The 17,236-nt window shown below is 37.9% G+C and overlaps 2 protein-coding genes across 2 annotated transcripts; both read left to right on the forward strand.

The window, feature by feature from the left end:
• The first annotated feature begins 1,833 nt into the window (after positions 1-1,833).
• On the forward strand, positions 1,834-4,890 carry LOC117637324 (endo-1,4-beta-xylanase 5-like). The gene is made up of 7 exons (XM_034372187.1): positions 1,834-2,055; positions 2,280-2,314; positions 2,534-2,756; positions 2,851-3,017; positions 3,149-3,247; positions 3,553-4,344; positions 4,479-4,890. Exons 1-7 carry the CDS (start codon positions 2,004-2,006, stop codon positions 4,824-4,826), a joined length of 1,716 nt encoding a protein of 571 aa, XP_034228078.1. The 5' UTR covers positions 1,834-2,003; the 3' UTR covers positions 4,827-4,890.
• Positions 4,891-13,928: 9,038 nt separating this feature from the next.
• Positions 13,929-16,798, forward strand: LOC117612199 (ADP-ribosylation factor-like protein 8a). The gene is made up of 6 exons (XM_034340955.1): positions 13,929-14,125; positions 15,237-15,318; positions 15,428-15,460; positions 15,622-15,743; positions 16,004-16,165; positions 16,350-16,798. The coding sequence occupies exons 1-6, from the start codon at positions 14,088-14,090 to the stop codon at positions 16,465-16,467; spliced, it is 555 nt and encodes a 184-aa protein (XP_034196846.1). The 5' UTR covers positions 13,929-14,087; the 3' UTR covers positions 16,468-16,798.
• The last annotated feature ends 438 nt before the right edge of the window (positions 16,799-17,236 follow it).

Below are 17,236 nucleotides of genomic sequence, written 5' to 3' on the forward strand. Positions count from 1 at the left end.
GTACAACCAACGCCACGTATGGGGTCTGTCGACACGCCGGATAACCTACGCCACGTGCGACCTCAACACAGTATCTCACATCTCTCCCCATACGCCGGTACAACCAACGCCACGTATGGGGCCTGTCTCAACGCCGGATAACCTACGCCACGTGAGACTTGACTTTCACTTGATGGTACTCGTAGTGAGTCCAAAGTCCGGGGAGGTACTTAAGGTAGTGCGTATAGCACGCCAAACTGATATTCTAGACTCTTTTGTACCCTCGTACAAACATACATAATTTTAATTGTATAAACAAATATTCTAATATTGCGTAAACCCCAACAATAGTCTAGCACCAGATAATCCCCCTAGGTAGGTGAGATTACTCCGGGAGACTCACGGTCAACCAAGGGTCAAACTACCCTAACCCTGGTCAAACGGGCCCACGGGGACCGCGACCTCCAAAATCGGATCCGAAAGTTCCTATGGGTTCTATAAGGTATAGGACACTCGTCCTGCAAGTTTGGTTCAGATCGGACGGTCGGATCGCTCACGATCGCACGACCTAACGGTTAATATAAAATATAATCTTTAAATTATTAAATCGGAACATCCGGGGCTCCGATTCACGATCCGTGAATTCCTCCACGATCCTAAAAATACCTAGTTTAACATATATTATTTTCGAGACCATCCAACGGTCCCAACCTATCGAACCCGGATAACGCCCGATAGGCGATATCCGTTCGATAGTCAAACGATGTCCGAATTGAGATCCGCGAAATTCTACGCGCTCGTGACGGCACGAGGACCTCAAAACTGCCCAGAGACACGCCACCACCCTCTCCCACACGCCGCCACACGCGCGGGCAGACCGGGTGTCCAAAGCGATTACGGTCCGTCGAAAAATCTTGGAACCGAGACTCCAAACTCCTACCCTAGGTAAAATACCCCATTTGGAGTCACTTTTGTTCTTGGACAACCCCCAAAAAGTGGCCGGAAATGGCCGATCACGGCTGCCGAAGTTCGGCCGATTTTCAATTCGAAAATCGAATTGGTTACGCTAAGAATCGATCTAATCCTACCCAACCATCAGCTAGAGCATGCAGAAGGGATGAATTTCCATACCTTGATCGCCAGAAATGGCGGCCGGAGGAGGGAGATCGGAGCCGGCGAAGTTCCGGGCGAAAATCGCCATTTTTCGGCGGCTGGAGCGGCGGCCGATGTCGGGGGAGGGCTGGGTCGTGACGCCGAGGCCGAGCCGGTTCTTTTGGCACCGGTCCCGACCGCAGCCGCGGCCGGTGGCCGGAGATACGAGGAGAGAGAGAGAGAGGGCCGACGGAGAGAGAGAGAGAGCGGGGAGAGAGAGAGAGAGAGAGAGAAAAAAACCAGATTTTTATAAAAAAATCCCATTTCGAAATATTTACGGTTGTGCCACTGGGTTTCTTTTGACCATATCTCTCTCGTTACAACTCCGATTCGAGCCCACTACGTGTCTATGAACTCGTCTCGGTACGACCTATCCAAAAATACAAGTCACGGTCCCAAAATCTCTCCGGTTAAAAATATGACTAAAATACCCTTAAATAATTAAATAATTAAATACGGGTTAAATTTGGGGAAATTTGGAGTCGGGGTGTTACACGCCACCAATTATTTCTTATTAACTAATTATGAGAATGTTAAATTTTGAATTATCATTACCATAGAAGGGGGAGGTAAGTCACTTGGCACACCATGATAATTTGTATTGGAAGCATAACTTTGGACGCAACGTACCGCATTATTCAATCCTATTGTACATTATAAATAGCACATCCAACAGGGCCAGCGACACAACCACAAGTCTCTGTAGACTGTAGAGTGGTTCCTTCCTCCTTTGCATTGTGCTTAATTTCTGTGTTTGTTCCAGTTTCCATTAGCTTCACATATGACATTACCATCTTTGTTCCAGTTTCCATTTGCTTAATCTCTGTGTTTTACTTCTGGCAAGGCAAGGTTTGTGTTCGGAAGTGATCAAGATGTTAACAGAAGCTTGCACCTTATTGCTGTCATGGATCTTTCTGTATTTTGGTCTCTCTCTCTCTCTCTCTCTCTCTCTCTCTCTCTCTCTCTCTCTCTCTCTCTCTCTCTCATGTTTGTCTAAAGCATGGTGTGAAAACGAAAACTAATAATGCCTTAGGGTCAAGAGCTTCCATGACAGGCCACACTTATCTTTTCTTAATATATTATTTTCTTTTACAACCAATGTTTTCTGTCATTTACATTCTGGCTAATAACCTTTTCAACTGTTACAGGGCATGGCACCAATGCTTCGTCGACAACAAGGCAGGCAAGAATGACCTCCTATACTCTCAATAATGAATATTTCTTTTGTTTCCATATGTTTGTCACTTAATGATTAAATTAAGAAACGTATTTGGATATGGAGTTTTTAATGGCTTGTGTATTGTGAATGCCAGCATTAACAAGTTTGTGAAACATTGTTGAAAATGCATATAGCCAAAAGCTGATTTCAACTGTACCTTTTTCTTTAATTTTGATCAAGCAGTGCTTGGGAGATCCCTTGGAAGCTCTATATGGAGGAGGGATTATAGTAAATCCAGAATTTAACTATAACATTGAAGGTTGGAAAGCTTTTGGAGAAGGTAAAATAGAAGAACGAATATCGAAGGAAGGAAACAGGTTCATTGTGGCATGTAGTAGAAAGCATCCATCAGACAGTTTATCGCAGAAGGTTCAAGTCGAGGAAGGGAAAATCTATAGCTTTTCTGGTAAGAGTGTGGTACTTGTCTCAGCCAAAATTATGTGTTTTATGTGTTTGTTTGTTACATGATTCTGAAAGAGCAAAATTTTGAAAATGTTCAGCTTCTGTTCAAGTCAGTCAAGGTAGGGAGATTGTAGCTGTTGTCTTTAAGTTTCCGAACGGCGATGGTGTATGTGGTGGTGATGTTGTAGCTGAAGAGGGGTGCTGGACCTTGCTAAGAGGTGGCATAGTAGCAAATTTCACAAGCCCAGTTGAGATTCTTTTTGAGGTAAGGTAAAATATGAGTTTGAATTTGGATCCTCTTGTTGTTTTGGCAAATCCTTTAAGGGTTTAATTTACTGATATATTCAAGATTAAATGAGTTTCTTGACTGTATATGCCTTTTTTATGCATCTGTAGAGCAAAACCACATCAGTGGAAATATGGTTGGACAATGTCTCATTACAACCTTTCACCAAGGAGGAATGGAGATCCAACCAGGACAAGAGCATCAATGAGGTAAGCCCAAGCAGAATAAATCACATCAATTTAGAAAAACCACTGATTTTTTTTTTTAGAATTGCAGAATTTGTGGATATTATGCTAGACCATTCATTACTTCATAATTTGTGGATCGAATCCTGATAGGGAGTCTAGAACTATTTGATAGATTCCTAGTTAAAATGTGCTCTATTTTCCTGCAGCCTAACATTTCAATACTTTTCTGTGCTATACTTGCATACAGGGCGTGGCAATCCATGTTAGCATGTCATGTTCGTATCGTGCCATTTCATGAAATTTTCTAATCGATTTAAACCCTGCAGGTTCGTAAGAGTAAGGTGAGGTTACAGGTAACTAAGGCAAGTAAAACTCCTCTGAAAGGCACTAAAGTATCCATCAAGCAAATCAAGTCACACTTCCCATTTGGATGTGGTATGAACCATTATATCCTCACAAACCCTGATTACCAGAATTGGTTTGCATCAAGATTTAAGTGGACCACTTTCACAAACGAGATGAAGTGGTACAGCACTGAGAAAATACAAGGCCTAGAAAACTATACCATTGCAGATAACATGGTAAAATTTTCCCAACAGAATGGGATTTCTATTAGAGGCCACAACGTCTTCTGGGACGATCCGAAGTACCAGCCTGACTGGGTTAAATCCCTTTCCCCCGAGGAACTACGAACAGCAGCAGCAAAGAGAATCAATTCTGTGGTTTGTAGATACAGAGGACAACTAATTGCTTGGGATGTAATGAATGAGAATGTTCATTTCAGATTCTTTGAGGATAACCTTGGTGAGAATGCTTCTGCAGAATCCTACTCAATAGCTCAGCAGCTTGATCCTGACACAGTTATGTTCATGAATGAGTATAATACCATTGAATATAGCGAAGACAAGAATTCAAGTGCAGCCAACTACAAGAAGAAACTTGAAGAGATTTTATCATATCCCGGAAATGCTAATCTGTCAGCCGGAATAGGGTTGCAAGGTCACTTTGGTTCTGGTCAGCCAAATCTTGCTTACATGAGATCTGTTTTAGACATGTTAGGTGCAACAGGATTACCAATCTGGCTTACAGAAGTGGATGTGGGAAAAGGCCCAAATCAGGTACAAATCTGCAATATGTAAAGCAATCTGATCACCATAAAAGAAACCAGAAAACAACAGATTTGTTTTAGGACACTCTCAAGTGTAGAATTTTATGCTTTTCCTTTTTTAAAAAAAATTTTATTTTTTTGCAGGCTCAGTATTTGGAAGAGGTGCTGAGAGAGGGCTATTCTCATCCTGCAGTTAAAGGGATCATCATGTTTGTAGGCCCATTGGCAGCTGGTTTTAATGTTACCACACTTGCAGATAAGGACTTTAAAAATACTCCATCAGGAGATGTTGTGGACAAGCTGATTGATGAATGGAACTCTGGGACCCAAGAAATCACAACAGATGATCAGGGATTTATAGAACTTTCCCTTTTTCATGGAGATTATGAGATCACAGCAGAAAACCACATCACCAATTCTTCAGCTACTGTAAGCCTTAGTGTTACACAAGCTGAACCACATGCAATTGTTCAGGTTCATATTGATACCTGAAAGTGAAACATCACAATGTATAATTACATATATATAATGAGATAAATAAATTTCTATACTATTATGACAAAATCCTGGTGCAACAAGCTGGAGAACAACAAAAAAAGTCCGGTTACAGCGAGGTAAAGCCAGAAAACAAAAATTAAATAACTCTCAGTTTAGGCTGAGCATTGCCAGCCTTGTCATCTAATAAAACAGAGAGAAAATTACCAGGATGCTCATCAATCATTTGAAGCCTCACACCACAACCATTCCTCATTTTGGCGAGGGCATCGGCATTTACTACTTAACCGCCCTCCAGCCATTACTTTTTGTTCAGATTCATGCATTTACTTCTTAAAACTATTAAATCTGAATATGTTATGAATTCATTACCTTCAAACTCAGTTAGAAGGGGAGATGAATGTCTATAAATTTGGTAACAAAAACCCCCCATACTCACAGTTCAATCACTTGGGACAAAAAGAGAATCGAAATTAAATGGCACACGAGGAGGAGAATTTAGATCAAATAGGGAAGCATAAGTTCGGAAATTTATTTACCACATTACAGAGTTATAGTGTTCATTATAAATACCACATACAACCAGAAGCCTCTGTTGCACTTTGAAGATAGATTGTTCTGTATACCATAGAGTTGTTCCTTCCTCCTTCGTGTTGTGCTTACTTTGTTCCTGTCTCCATTTGCTTCACACGTGACATTATCATCCTTCTTCCCAGAACTTTGAAATTATTTTATTTGCGGCAAGGAAAGGTTGTTTGTGTTCTGAAGTGATCATCAAGATGTTCACAGAAGCTTGCACCGTATTGCTTTCATGCATTCTTCTGTATTTTGGTCTCTCAATACCTTTATATACACACAAATCAGCCAAAAACCTTCTTGATCAAACATAAGCAATTAATATGCAAGAAAAATGTATTCATTTTGAGATGATCAAACAAAACTTGTAAAGTCTAGTAAGAGATGATCGCCTGCGAAAGATTAATTTTTTTTATACTTTTAGGTTTATGTGAATTTTAATTTCGAGAATATTTGTGCCTTTTTAAGTGGATTTTCTATTATATATCTGAAATTTTTAATAAAAACTGACATTTGCGAAAATAATGGTCAAAATTTGGCTTTTTTTAAAATAAAAACACGGGTTCCTTTTTTTTATATAAATAGTAACGCCGCGCGGCCATACTCTGTTTTTTAAAAATCGTATAGCCGCGCGGCTATACTTAGTTTGACACATGGGCGCCCAATCGCAAGTGAGGTCCTCTTTTTTTTTTTTTTAAATAAATAGTATAGCCGGACGGCTATACTCGATTTTGACTTTTTAAAATAGTATAGCCGCCCGGCTATACTTATTTTGACACGTGGGCGCTAATTGCTGGGGTCCTCTGTTTTTATAAATAGTATAGCCGCATGGCTATACCGATTTTGACACGTGGGCTCCTCAAGGTCGGACCGGTTTTATATAAATAGTATAGCCGTGCGGCTATACTTGGGTTTTAGAAAAATAAAAAAGAGTATAGCCGGCCGGCTCTACGGATTTTGACACGTGGGCGCCTAATCACTAGGGTCCCCTTCTTTTTTTTAAAAAAAAAAAAAGTATAGCCGTTCGGCTATACGTATTTTGACACGTGCCCCTTTATATAAATAGTATGGCCGCCAGGGTATACCCGGCTTTTTATTTTTTCCGAAACAGTATAGCCGGATGGCTATACCCTTTTTGACACGTGGGCTCCAAATCGCAAGTGGGCGCCTAATCCCTTTCCCGCAAGGAACAACGAAAAGCAGCAGTAAAGAGAATCGATTCAGTGGTTTCTAGATACAGAGGACAACTAATTGCTTGGGATGTAGTGAATGAGAATCTTCATTTCAGATTCTTTGAGGACAACCTTGGTGAGAATGCTTCTGCAGCATTCTAATCCACAGCTCAACAGCTCGATCCCTGGCACATTTATGTTCCTGAATGAGTATAAGACAATCGAGTATGCTTTAGACAAGGAAGCAAGTGCAGCCTGGAAACTTAAAGAGATCCTGTCATATCCTGGAAATGCTAATCTGGCCAGCCAAACCTTGCTTACATGAGATCTACTTTAGACATGTTAGGTGCAACAGGATTTCCAATATGGCTCACAGAAGTGGATGTGCAAAAAGGCCCAAACCAGGTATTCTAATAGAAAATCAGAAACAGAAAATTTAGTTTTCGACAGTTTCAAGTGCGAAAGCTTATGCTAATACACTTGTTTGATCTGTGTGCAGGCCCGTACTTGGAAGAGATACTAAGGGAGGGTTTTTCTCATCCTGCAGTTGAAGGGATCATGATGTTTGTAGGTCCATAGGCAGCTGGTTTTAATGTTACCACACTTGCAGATAAAAGCTTCAAAAATACTCCAGCAGGAGATGTTGTGGATAAACTGCTTGATGAGTGGAAGTTTGGGACTCAGGAAACCACAACAGATGATGAAGGATTTACAAATATTTCTGTGTTTCATAGAGACTATGAGATAACTGTACAAAACCACATCACCAATTCCTCAGCTACCCTAAACCTTAGGGTCACACAAGATGAACCACAAACGATTGTCCAGGTTAATGATGATACCTGAAACATCAGTTATCAAGTAAGTTTTTTTTTGTAATTTTGTTTTATTTTGTTTAAGAGTTAAAAATTCTCATTAGTGCATGTCCCATCCATTAGGACATTTGCAAAGTAAGGATTATACTATAAACTCTTTCAGTTACTTACTTTTCTCCATTACCACCCCTCTTGTTCCAAAAGTTCAAGATCTTCTTCCTCTCCTTTTTCTGATCCAATTACATACACTTTGCAATTGCTGTGTAGCCAGTGAGACAGAAATAAGGCTCTGAAGCAGGGGAACTGATCAGAATTGCTGCTATTCGTGTTACCGAAACTGCCATGGAGTATGAATTTGAACCTCCACATACAACTCTGCTACTAGACAGAGATTTGAAGAAAGAATGACACCAAACCAAATCCAACTTGTGGTCTTGCATTTGGAACAAGGACACCTAAATGGATTTGGGGAGGACAAGCTTCGGGAAGGGCCTGCGCATTTGCGCTGTCGAATATCAAAAACATAAATAGAACAAGAAGCCTCGAACTCCTTGGGACAATGCAGCCCAAAAGAAAATAAGGACTCATAAAGCAACACAACGGAAGACCATAGACCTAGCAATAAGATGTGCACATAATCATTAATATGAAGAGGCTTAGGCAGCTTCAACCACTGACTGTACTGATAATGAGGAGGCTTAGGCAGCTTCAACCCTAATCATATTTTAATAACTTTCTTCTTCACTCAAAAGGAGAAAATCGCACACTTTCTCCTAGACCCATTATGTCATTTGAACCTTATAGGCCAAGAGAAAGTAACAAGGTTGCCCATGCCTTGCGCAACATGTTCTTTGTCTATTTTCATTAATTGCTCCATTTGGATATTCTCATTAACCACACAGGAAAAAAATATAAGGGTTGCCTACTTGCACACAACAAGAACGGATTCAATTATCTGAACCCATCGTGGGATTCATATCTCATCAAAATCGTATCTATTGTGTGCTAGTTAGCAACTTGTTGGGAAATGCGGCCTATCCACCAATATGACCTGTGATCGAACCCCTTTTCTATTCGATGTGGGATTCTTGTCCATGACACATAGGTAGGAACTATAATTATGTACATGAAAGGATCCGAGCTATTAATTCAAAGCATAATTATACGTCATTAATGATGGTTGATGCATATACAAACTACATATTTAGTACACATGCATGTGCAATGTTAAGCTAAATAACATTCAAAAAAACAGAGACAGCAACTCTCAAGCCCCCCTTACAGCTATGAAGCACGAGACTGCAGCCATGATAATGGTGATTGCAACAAAGCTTACATCGTCGAAAATGGCGGCGAAACGCATCTCTTGGAGATCCCAAATCGTTGAAGCACAGAGACTCAGCCCCTCATAAATCATAACCAAAACAGCCATCCCCTTCAGATGATATATATCACCACCACAAACACACAGCACTAGCATTACACAGAATCTGGCTTGGTGGGTTCTCCTTTCCACCTTTTCTCTGAAGTTGAAATAGTAGTGAAAAAAAAAGCTATAGTGAGCTTCTGAAAGCCAGCCTAGTGTGTGAGAAAGTTATAGAGTAAGTGATTTGGAGTTTTGCTCAAAAGAACACAAGTTTCAGCTGCTTCTAGGATGCTTCCTGATGGACCCTATCAAATCACACTTGTCTTCAAGCAAACCAATGCTGTATAATATGATTGCAATATACATATCAGTGTAAGAAGAACAACCAGAGCAATAAGTGTTGCCATGTTGGTGTATCTTTCGGTGCCAGCCAATTAGGCTATCTGATCTGATCAGACTATAATTGAATTGGGCCCTGAGTTGAATATCTTTACACTGTTGATTTTTTTGGTTTTTTTGGTCTGAAATTGATTTTTGGTTCAGCTCTTCAAAGGAAGCTTCTCAAATGAAATTTTTTATTTTTTATTTATCAACTTTTGGGTTTTATCAAGTACTTGCTAAACTATCCACTCCAACACAAAGATGTCAAATAACTTCTTGTAGACGTGTTATAATATAATTTGATATTTTTTGATATTTTTTCGTAAAGGAGAGAAAATAAACTCTTTCATTCATCTATATAATATGTGTAAAAGATGTAGTACGTAACCGTAGTGTTCTAACTCTTAATGCAAAATACTCAAGAAATTTAATATACAAATTAATAAAAGCAAAAACCAGAAAGAAAGAAAGAAAAACCTTCTGATTAGCTCAATTTAATATCGACTGGTCAGTTCTTAAAGGTTGATAAAGCTGTCTTTTTTTTTCGAGAAATTCTATGATTGTATTCATAATTCAGCCAAAAAAGCCACTAGCCACAAAGAGCCAATACAAACTAGCCACAAAAAGGCCATTACAATAACGGAACGGTCTAATATCAAAATTAAGACAATATGGCGTGTCTCCACTAACGATCAGGTAGGATCGAAGAAACTCTGGCATAGGCATCCCAACTAAGATTGCAAACTTAGAACAATAAAAAAGAGATAAAGCTTGAAAAAATCAAGCTATAACAATACAAATAAAACTCTCACAAATGAGAGATGAAAAGCTCTCACAAAGGAGAGATGAAAAGCTCTCACAAAGGAGAGATGAAAAGCTTTCACAAAGGAGAAATGAAAAACTCTCACAAAAGGAGAGGTGAAAACTACACAGAGAACCCAAAAAGTCTCTGTAACTTATTCCAAACATAAAGAAATTACAAAAAAGATGGTGGTGGAGATCCGAAGCCGAAATGCAGGTGAAGATCCGACGCTGAGCCGCAGTCGCCTATAATGATTGGATAAAAATCATAACAAAACTAAGACAAATAAGGAAAACTCTTTGTCTCTGAAAGTGGGGGAAGAGGTGAAAGGAGGAAGAGAAGAGGGGAGATGGGAGAAGAACAATGGCTTTCTCCCCCCTCAAAGTGGAAAATGCTCTAAAAGTATTTTTTTAGAAGAAAGGGGGCTAGAATTTTTTAGGAGAAAGGGGGCTAGGGTATGAGAACTGTAAAAAATGAGGTCTGCATGCTCGTTGTTGATAAAGCTGGTCTAGCATGCAAGTAAAGCCTGATCTGTTTTAGGGGTCGTTTGGTACGGCGGACTGTCATGGACTGGACTAAATCCTGGGACTGTCTTGGATTAGCTCGGATTGGCATAAGCTGGATTAAGTACTGGCCTGCGTTTGGTGATGCGTCGGACTAAGAAGCTGGATTGTAAAAATAGTAAAAACCTATGTTTAGTACTGTGTTGGACTAAAAAAATTATTTAAATATTTAAAATTAATTTGAGATTTTGACCTAAAACTAAATAAATACTACAAAGAAACCAATGAGATATGTATAATTTATTATATAAAAAAAAAATTTAAAATATTTTTTAAAGACAAACTATCTTTATCTTTTATCTTTTATCTTTTTTCTATTTTTTCTTTCTTTCTTCCTTTTCTCTCCTTCTCTTTTCTTCTTCCTTCCCAGCACTGTTTCTTTTTTCTCTTTTCTTTCTCCCTCCCGATCTCTCTCTGGTTCTCTCTCTTTTTTTCTCCAATATTGACACAACATTGGTATCCCTTATTTTTTTATTTTTTTTTATTCCCCTCCCAAACCTTTCTCTGCTTCCCTCTCATTTTCTCTCTATTCTTCCCCCTTCTTCCCCCCGCCCCCCTTCCTTTTTTTTTGTTGTTGTTGTCGTTACAGAGGGGGTAAACGCTCCAAAACAAAAACAATTAAATATGACAAGGGGAGGTCTGGCAGGACCTTGAGCATCAACATCTAAAATGGCTCTAAGGAAGGCAGGCGTTTCTTCAAAAACATCGAGGCCATGATTAAACTTGTGATTGGCAGCCAAGGTCTCTTGTTCCCTTTGAAGTCACAGATCCTCATCTTCTTCGAAGTCACAGATCCTCATCTTCTTCGAAGTCACAAATCTCCATTTGGTTTCACTGAGCCACGATCAATGGTTGGTAATTTTTCGAAAGGTTCAATTGGGTTGTGGTTCCACTGGGTTTGATTTGGTGGTGGTTGATTCAAGTGGTTGAGTTTGAATTGGTGGTGGTTGGTTGGTGTGACTGGGTTTATGGTGGTGATAATTCTAGGTGAAGAAGAAGAAGAAATTGATTCTTGAAGCTTGGATATGGATTTGGTCTTGCGATTGGATTAGTCGGACTTGCGCGTCAAAATAGCACGCTCGCTATTTTGTGAACTGCATTTCAGCCTCTCTGTATAAGGAGAGCGAGTGAGGAGGTTTTTTAACTGTTGGACTCCACAATCCCATTTAACTTAGTCCCCCATTTTACCAAACATGGGTTTCAAGGCTTATTTAGCATAGTCCTGTCTAGTGAGGCATACCAAACACACCCTTAAGGTATTATATGATTATAAAATTAATGTGCTCTATATTCAATTATTACATCATTCTTCATTTTTAATAAAACTTCTTACAATCTTCTAATAGAAACACTTCTAAAAAAAGCACTTCATATCATAAATACTTCCTACACAAGTAGTTCCAAACGCGCTTTAGAATATGCAATTTTATGAAAATTGGATTAATAAAAATTATTATACTTTGAAGCCTCAAATAAGAAACCAATATCTTATGAAGCCAACACTCAACTTTTACGTAGGAGATTTGAGCACTAACAATGGATAAGTTATTGAAGAACACACACAGTCCCACATCATATACTTAATAAAATAGAAAGTCCTGTATAATATATGGCTCCACTCCTAATAACATCGAGACCTTTTGTATAAAACCTCACACCTACTAAACATATGGTTAAGTTAAAGACAATATCAATATTACTAGTAGTAAACCAAAAGTTCGTTCCTCCAAAATCGTAACATAAGTGATATGCTCCATATACACTAAGACCACTACAAGCATGGGCAGTCATGTTAATTACAGTTGAATGTCATATCACATGTTCCATGCTCTAGCTAATTCAGCCCAAAGATATATAATATATGGCTCATAAATTTGCCACCCCACCCCATCAAAAAAAAAACCACCATCCTCATCTATTTTTATATTGTTTTCTAGAGGCTACCAGCCTAAAAGGATAAGGAAGAGTTGTGCCAAGATAACTCATGTGTACGTACAATTGCAGCGAAACAAAAATGAAAATGCAATCCTCCCAAATTTTAGTCACTTCTCTCCCTTTATGAGTTCTAAAAGGGAAGAGTTGTGCCAAGATAACTCATGTATACGTACAATTGCAGCCAAACAAAAATGAAAATGCAATCCTCCCAAATTTTAGTCACTTCTCTCCCTTTATGAGTCCTAAAAAAAAAATTCCATAGAGGGGGAAAGAGGAAGAAGCCTCATTGTCTCTCCTCTCTTTCCTCTCTTCTCGTTTTTTCCTTTTAGGTTAGTGAATAAGTCTACTGAGGCATTTTGAATAAACAGTCCATTGTGATGGTTTCTTCTAAGCTATGATTAGATTGAAGTTCCCCATTGCCTCTTTTAGTCTATGTTCACAATCAAATCCTACTCCAAAAATCCACTCCCCAATGCCGCTCATGTTCTTTAAATTTAATTATACATCGTCTTTGACGGAGGTTGCTGCAAATCACCCAATTGTTCTTTGACAAAGTTGTTGTTTTCGTTTATTTGTTCGCTCTTATGCACAAATAGATCGCTGGAAATCATATTTTCCCCAAATCTGTTACAGATGATGTGGTGGGTGTGGCTGCTATGACGCTTCTTCAGGTGGTAGTTGTAGGGTTCGTTTAGGCTCATAGGTTAATATAAGGTTTGGTTATGTTGGGTTTGTGAGCTTTGTTTGAACTTATGGCTAATTGTAGTAATGTGGGCTAATAATTTTAGTGCAACTTTTGTTTACGTTAGTTTTGTTTTTAACATGTTAGTTTGTTGCCCTTCTAGAATTAGTATTTTAGATGTCTTGTTGATGTATTTAATTGTATCGTTGAAGTTTATCTTTTCTATTTAATATAAATAAATAAATAAATAAAACTCATAGGTATGTTATCAAATTCTAACCATTGATGCATGTGTGATTCGTACCAAATCAACGTTTAAAAATTATCGATGCATTGTGGGTGATTACGAGCAACCATCATAACCGTTACGAATGATCAACATTAAACGTTCAAAAATTATAAATACATCGTGAGTATTTATGAGCAGCTGACGTTAGCAAAATTCAATACATTTTCACAAACTTGAATTGAAACACTTGCAAGGTCCTCTCAATTTTCTGGTCAAAAGCCAACCTGGCAAATTGTTGATTGGATGGGCTGCTAGTTGATTTGAACAGCCTGGGCTAGACAATTTCAAAAATCATTTATGACGTCGTTTTACCACTTCCCAACTTCAACTTTTGGCATTACCATAAACCAACCCACATTTCACCAGAGCGCGTGGTTATTCTCCTGTAATAATATCATCACAGGTGTCTCCAAGATCCAATAATTTCCTTCACTCTTCAGAAGGCGCGTGTATGAATAAAAGGAACATTCCTCAATTTGTCTGATTAATTATTTTTCATTATATTTTTTTTTCTTTTTTCTTTTGTAAAGTTGTTATATTTTCTTTGCTGACAGAAAAGGAATTCCAAACGCACATAGAGCTGCAGAGAGAGAATTTCAATGTGGATAATCTGAAATCGTTCAAAACCCTAAAATTGAAAAAGGTTTTCGATTTGTTCTTGTATTTGCTCCTTCTCAATGGGGTTGTGGGAAGCTTTTCTCAATTGGCTACGAAGGTAGAGTTTCTATTCTGTATAGTTTGGATTTAGTTCATCTTGATTTTGTTGTTCTCGTTGTTTGGATGCTGAGAAAGTCTGGGTAATAGAATACCGGTTTGATTTTATGGAAATTTGCAATCACTTTTAAGTTTTTTTTTTTTTTTTTTTTTGGTTCTGAAACAATCTCTTTAAGTTTTCATTGTCGTGGAGCGGGAAAAATTGGAATTTCCCGCTAAGTTAATACTAATACCATGGATAACGACGTAGGACTTGGAATTTGTGATTTTTTTATTGGATTTTCCTATGTTGCATTTCTTTCGCTTGTTCGAAATTGGGTTTAGCTTTGAGAAGAGTTTTAGCTTTTCTTGCTTTTAGTTTGGCTGATGGGAACAGGGGAAAAAGAAAAGAGCTGAAGTTTTGATTCTCGAATTGTCAGTATGTAGAAATCTTGAATCAAGACATGATTGGCAATTGAATTAATCTAGAACCATTGTTTCTGATTTTTTTTTTGTATACTGAAAAACTGTCAAATTTGGGTCTGGGAATAGTTTAAGAGGCTAAATTTGGTTGATCTTTGGAGAAAAGAATTATAGTGCTAGGGAACTAGTTTAAACCGGATTATTTCCTTCAATGATGGAGGCGTCTTCGTGCATGTACACACGGTTGATTTTCATTTTTGGAGAATAAAGTCGGTAATTTATATCTGCTTATTGTTGCTTCCATAGGTTTTAAAAGGATTGGATATGTATGTACAGGTGCTGAATTAGCATATCTCAACTGTTGTCTTTGAGTAACATATTCTGCTAAAGACTTGAATCTGTTTTTTGGTTTATTTTAGTGTTTCTTGGATTGGTTTATTTATGTATTTTTAGGTTGCCTGGAATTTGATCAACTAAGAAGCCACTGAATTTACTATTTCTTAATGTGTGTATCCAACTGATGTTCATTGCTTACTGTACTGCTCACAGTGTTTATCATTCACCAAATGTATGCATTAAGTTGGGCAGAATGATGTCACAACTCATAAGTGAAATTGTTGAAAATATTTCCTACCCTTTTTTGGTTGGAAACAACCTTTTACAATTGATTAAATAACTTGCTTATTAGTATCTTTTCTCCCCTCTTGTAGCCTCTTTTTCAAGCAAGAAATGGAGCTATCTTTGATAGGCCTTCAAAATGCTGGGAAAACATCACTTGTAAATGTTATTGCAGTAAGTAAATATATTCATTTGGTTGTGGTGCAATATGTTTGTATATCCTTTTCTCCCTGTGTTGGTTTCGTGCTGGTGGCTAAATTTTGCTTCTTGATCTTATTCTTAGACTGGTGGATATAGTGAAGACATGATCCCGACGGTATGTCGTCTTTCTCAAGAATTACACAAGTTTAAATTTGTCTCTAGGATAATGTCTTCAATTTTTATTATTCAGAACTTGTCATTTGCATTGCCAAAATTATATGTTTTAGTTCACTATTACTTTAGATATCTCACATAATACATCTTTTATATCTACAGGTTGGATTCAATATGAGGAAAGTAACAAAAGGGAATGTCACAATAAAGTTGTGGGATCTTGGTGGTCAACCTAGGTTTCGAAGCATGTGGGAAAGATATTGCCGTGCAGTTTCTTCTATTGTGTATGTTTTTAACTCTTTTATATGTACACTTTGTAAGCAACGTTATCATTGCAGAGTTGATAATTGCTGGTCAGATACTAGAGATGCTGTCTTTTCTTGACATTTTTCTTTATATATTTGTTTACTAGCCTTGCATAAGATGTTTATCTTTTGTGAGCAACTTTCTGCTGAAATCTTGGCAAGTTAATTTGATCATATAACTGAATTCACCAGCTGTGTTGTATTTATTTTTATTTTTTTACGATTTTTGTCTGTTGCAGTTATGTTGTGGATGCTGCTGATTATGATAACTTGTCGGTCTCGAGAAGAGAACTTCATGACTTGTTGAGTAAGCCATCACTAAATGGCATTCCCTTGCTAGTACTAGGTAACAAGATTGACAAAAAGGAAGCTCTGTCTAAGCAGGATTTGACAGAAGAAATGTAAGTGAAAAATCTTTGTCTAAGCTTTGTTTGGAACTCTCGTCAAACAAACTTCTTGTGCTTGATATGAAGTGCAGCATAACATTGGTGATTTGCACATTCTTGGACTTAGGAAAATGAAGCATAAAGTTCATTTTAATTTTATACATGAATCGTGTATTAAGCATCGGTTTCTGCCGTGCAGGGATCTCAAGTCCATTACCGATAGGGAAGTTTGCTGCTTCATGATTTCTTGCAAGAACTCCACCAACATCGATACAGTCATCGACTGGCTAGTAAAGCATTCCAAATCAAAAAATTGAGTTTTCTTGTTCGTACCAGATGACATACTTCCATTTCTGAGAGTGGATTTCCTTCAATCCGTTTTCGAAGTGACTTTCGCTGTTTGCCTATTAGGGTTTGTTGATATATGACCATGGTCTTCTGTTATGTGCTTGGTGCAAACTACCTTGTGTGTTGCTTTGGGGTATAGGCATATGGGTCATTGTCTCAATGTTGGAAGCTGGAACGCTATTATTTGAGTTTTATTGTATAGAATTTGACTCTGTGAATTGTAATGTACAGTCGTTGCATATGATTATTTTGGTTAACGAATTTGAGTCTATGAGTTATGTAATCTGCAGTGTTTGGTTACCCCTTTCTTTCTTTTACCAATTAAAATTGTAGAAATTAAAACATCTAGCTAACAACCAGCACTCAACAATCCCAAATTCTTTTTATTCAACAACTACTCTCTAGAAAATTTAAACTTAAGTGCTCTTCCAACAAAGTGAATGTTAAATTTCACTAGATTATATCAAAGGACCATTAATAATAATAATTCAAAACTTTGAAACCAAGAGTAAGATGTTGGTTTTGGTCACCAACGGGTTTGGTAACCCGCAGTTGTACCCTTATGGCATGTTTATCTCTATGTTTTCAATTTAAACAATAAGATACTTGGGACATTGAAAATTTGTTAGCAATGTGGTTTTGCTGTTAAAAATTCTGTTAAGTGATGACGGAAGACGAGACTCGTTTTAAACTTAAATGGATTAAAATATTACAATATACTAACTTGTTCTAGGACGT

Source organism: Prunus dulcis, chromosome 8 (assembly GCF_902201215.1).
Source record: "Prunus dulcis chromosome 8, ALMONDv2, whole genome shotgun sequence".
Taxonomy (NCBI): Eukaryota; Viridiplantae; Streptophyta; class Magnoliopsida; order Rosales; family Rosaceae; genus Prunus; species Prunus dulcis.

Coding starts and splice junctions, on each gene's coding strand:
- LOC117637324 (XM_034372187.1), top strand. CDS start 2,004: ATGTTAACAGAAGCTTGCACCTTATTGCTGTCATGGATCTTTCTGTAT. Junction 2,757..2,850: donor GAAAATCTATAGCTTTTCTG/GTAAGAGTGTGG, acceptor GAAAATGTTCAG/CTTCTGTTCAAGTCAGTCAA. Junction 4,345..4,478: donor TGGGAAAAGGCCCAAATCAG/GTACAAATCTGC, acceptor ATTTTTTTGCAG/GCTCAGTATTTGGAAGAGGT.
- LOC117612199 (XM_034340955.1), top strand. CDS start 14,088: ATGGGGTTGTGGGAAGCTTTTCTCAATTGGCTACGAAG. Junction 15,319..15,427: donor CACTTGTAAATGTTATTGCA/GTAAGTAAATAT, acceptor TCTTATTCTTAG/ACTGGTGGATATAGTGAAGA. Junction 15,744..16,003: donor CGTGCAGTTTCTTCTATTGT/GTATGTTTTTAA, acceptor TGTCTGTTGCAG/TTATGTTGTGGATGCTGCTG.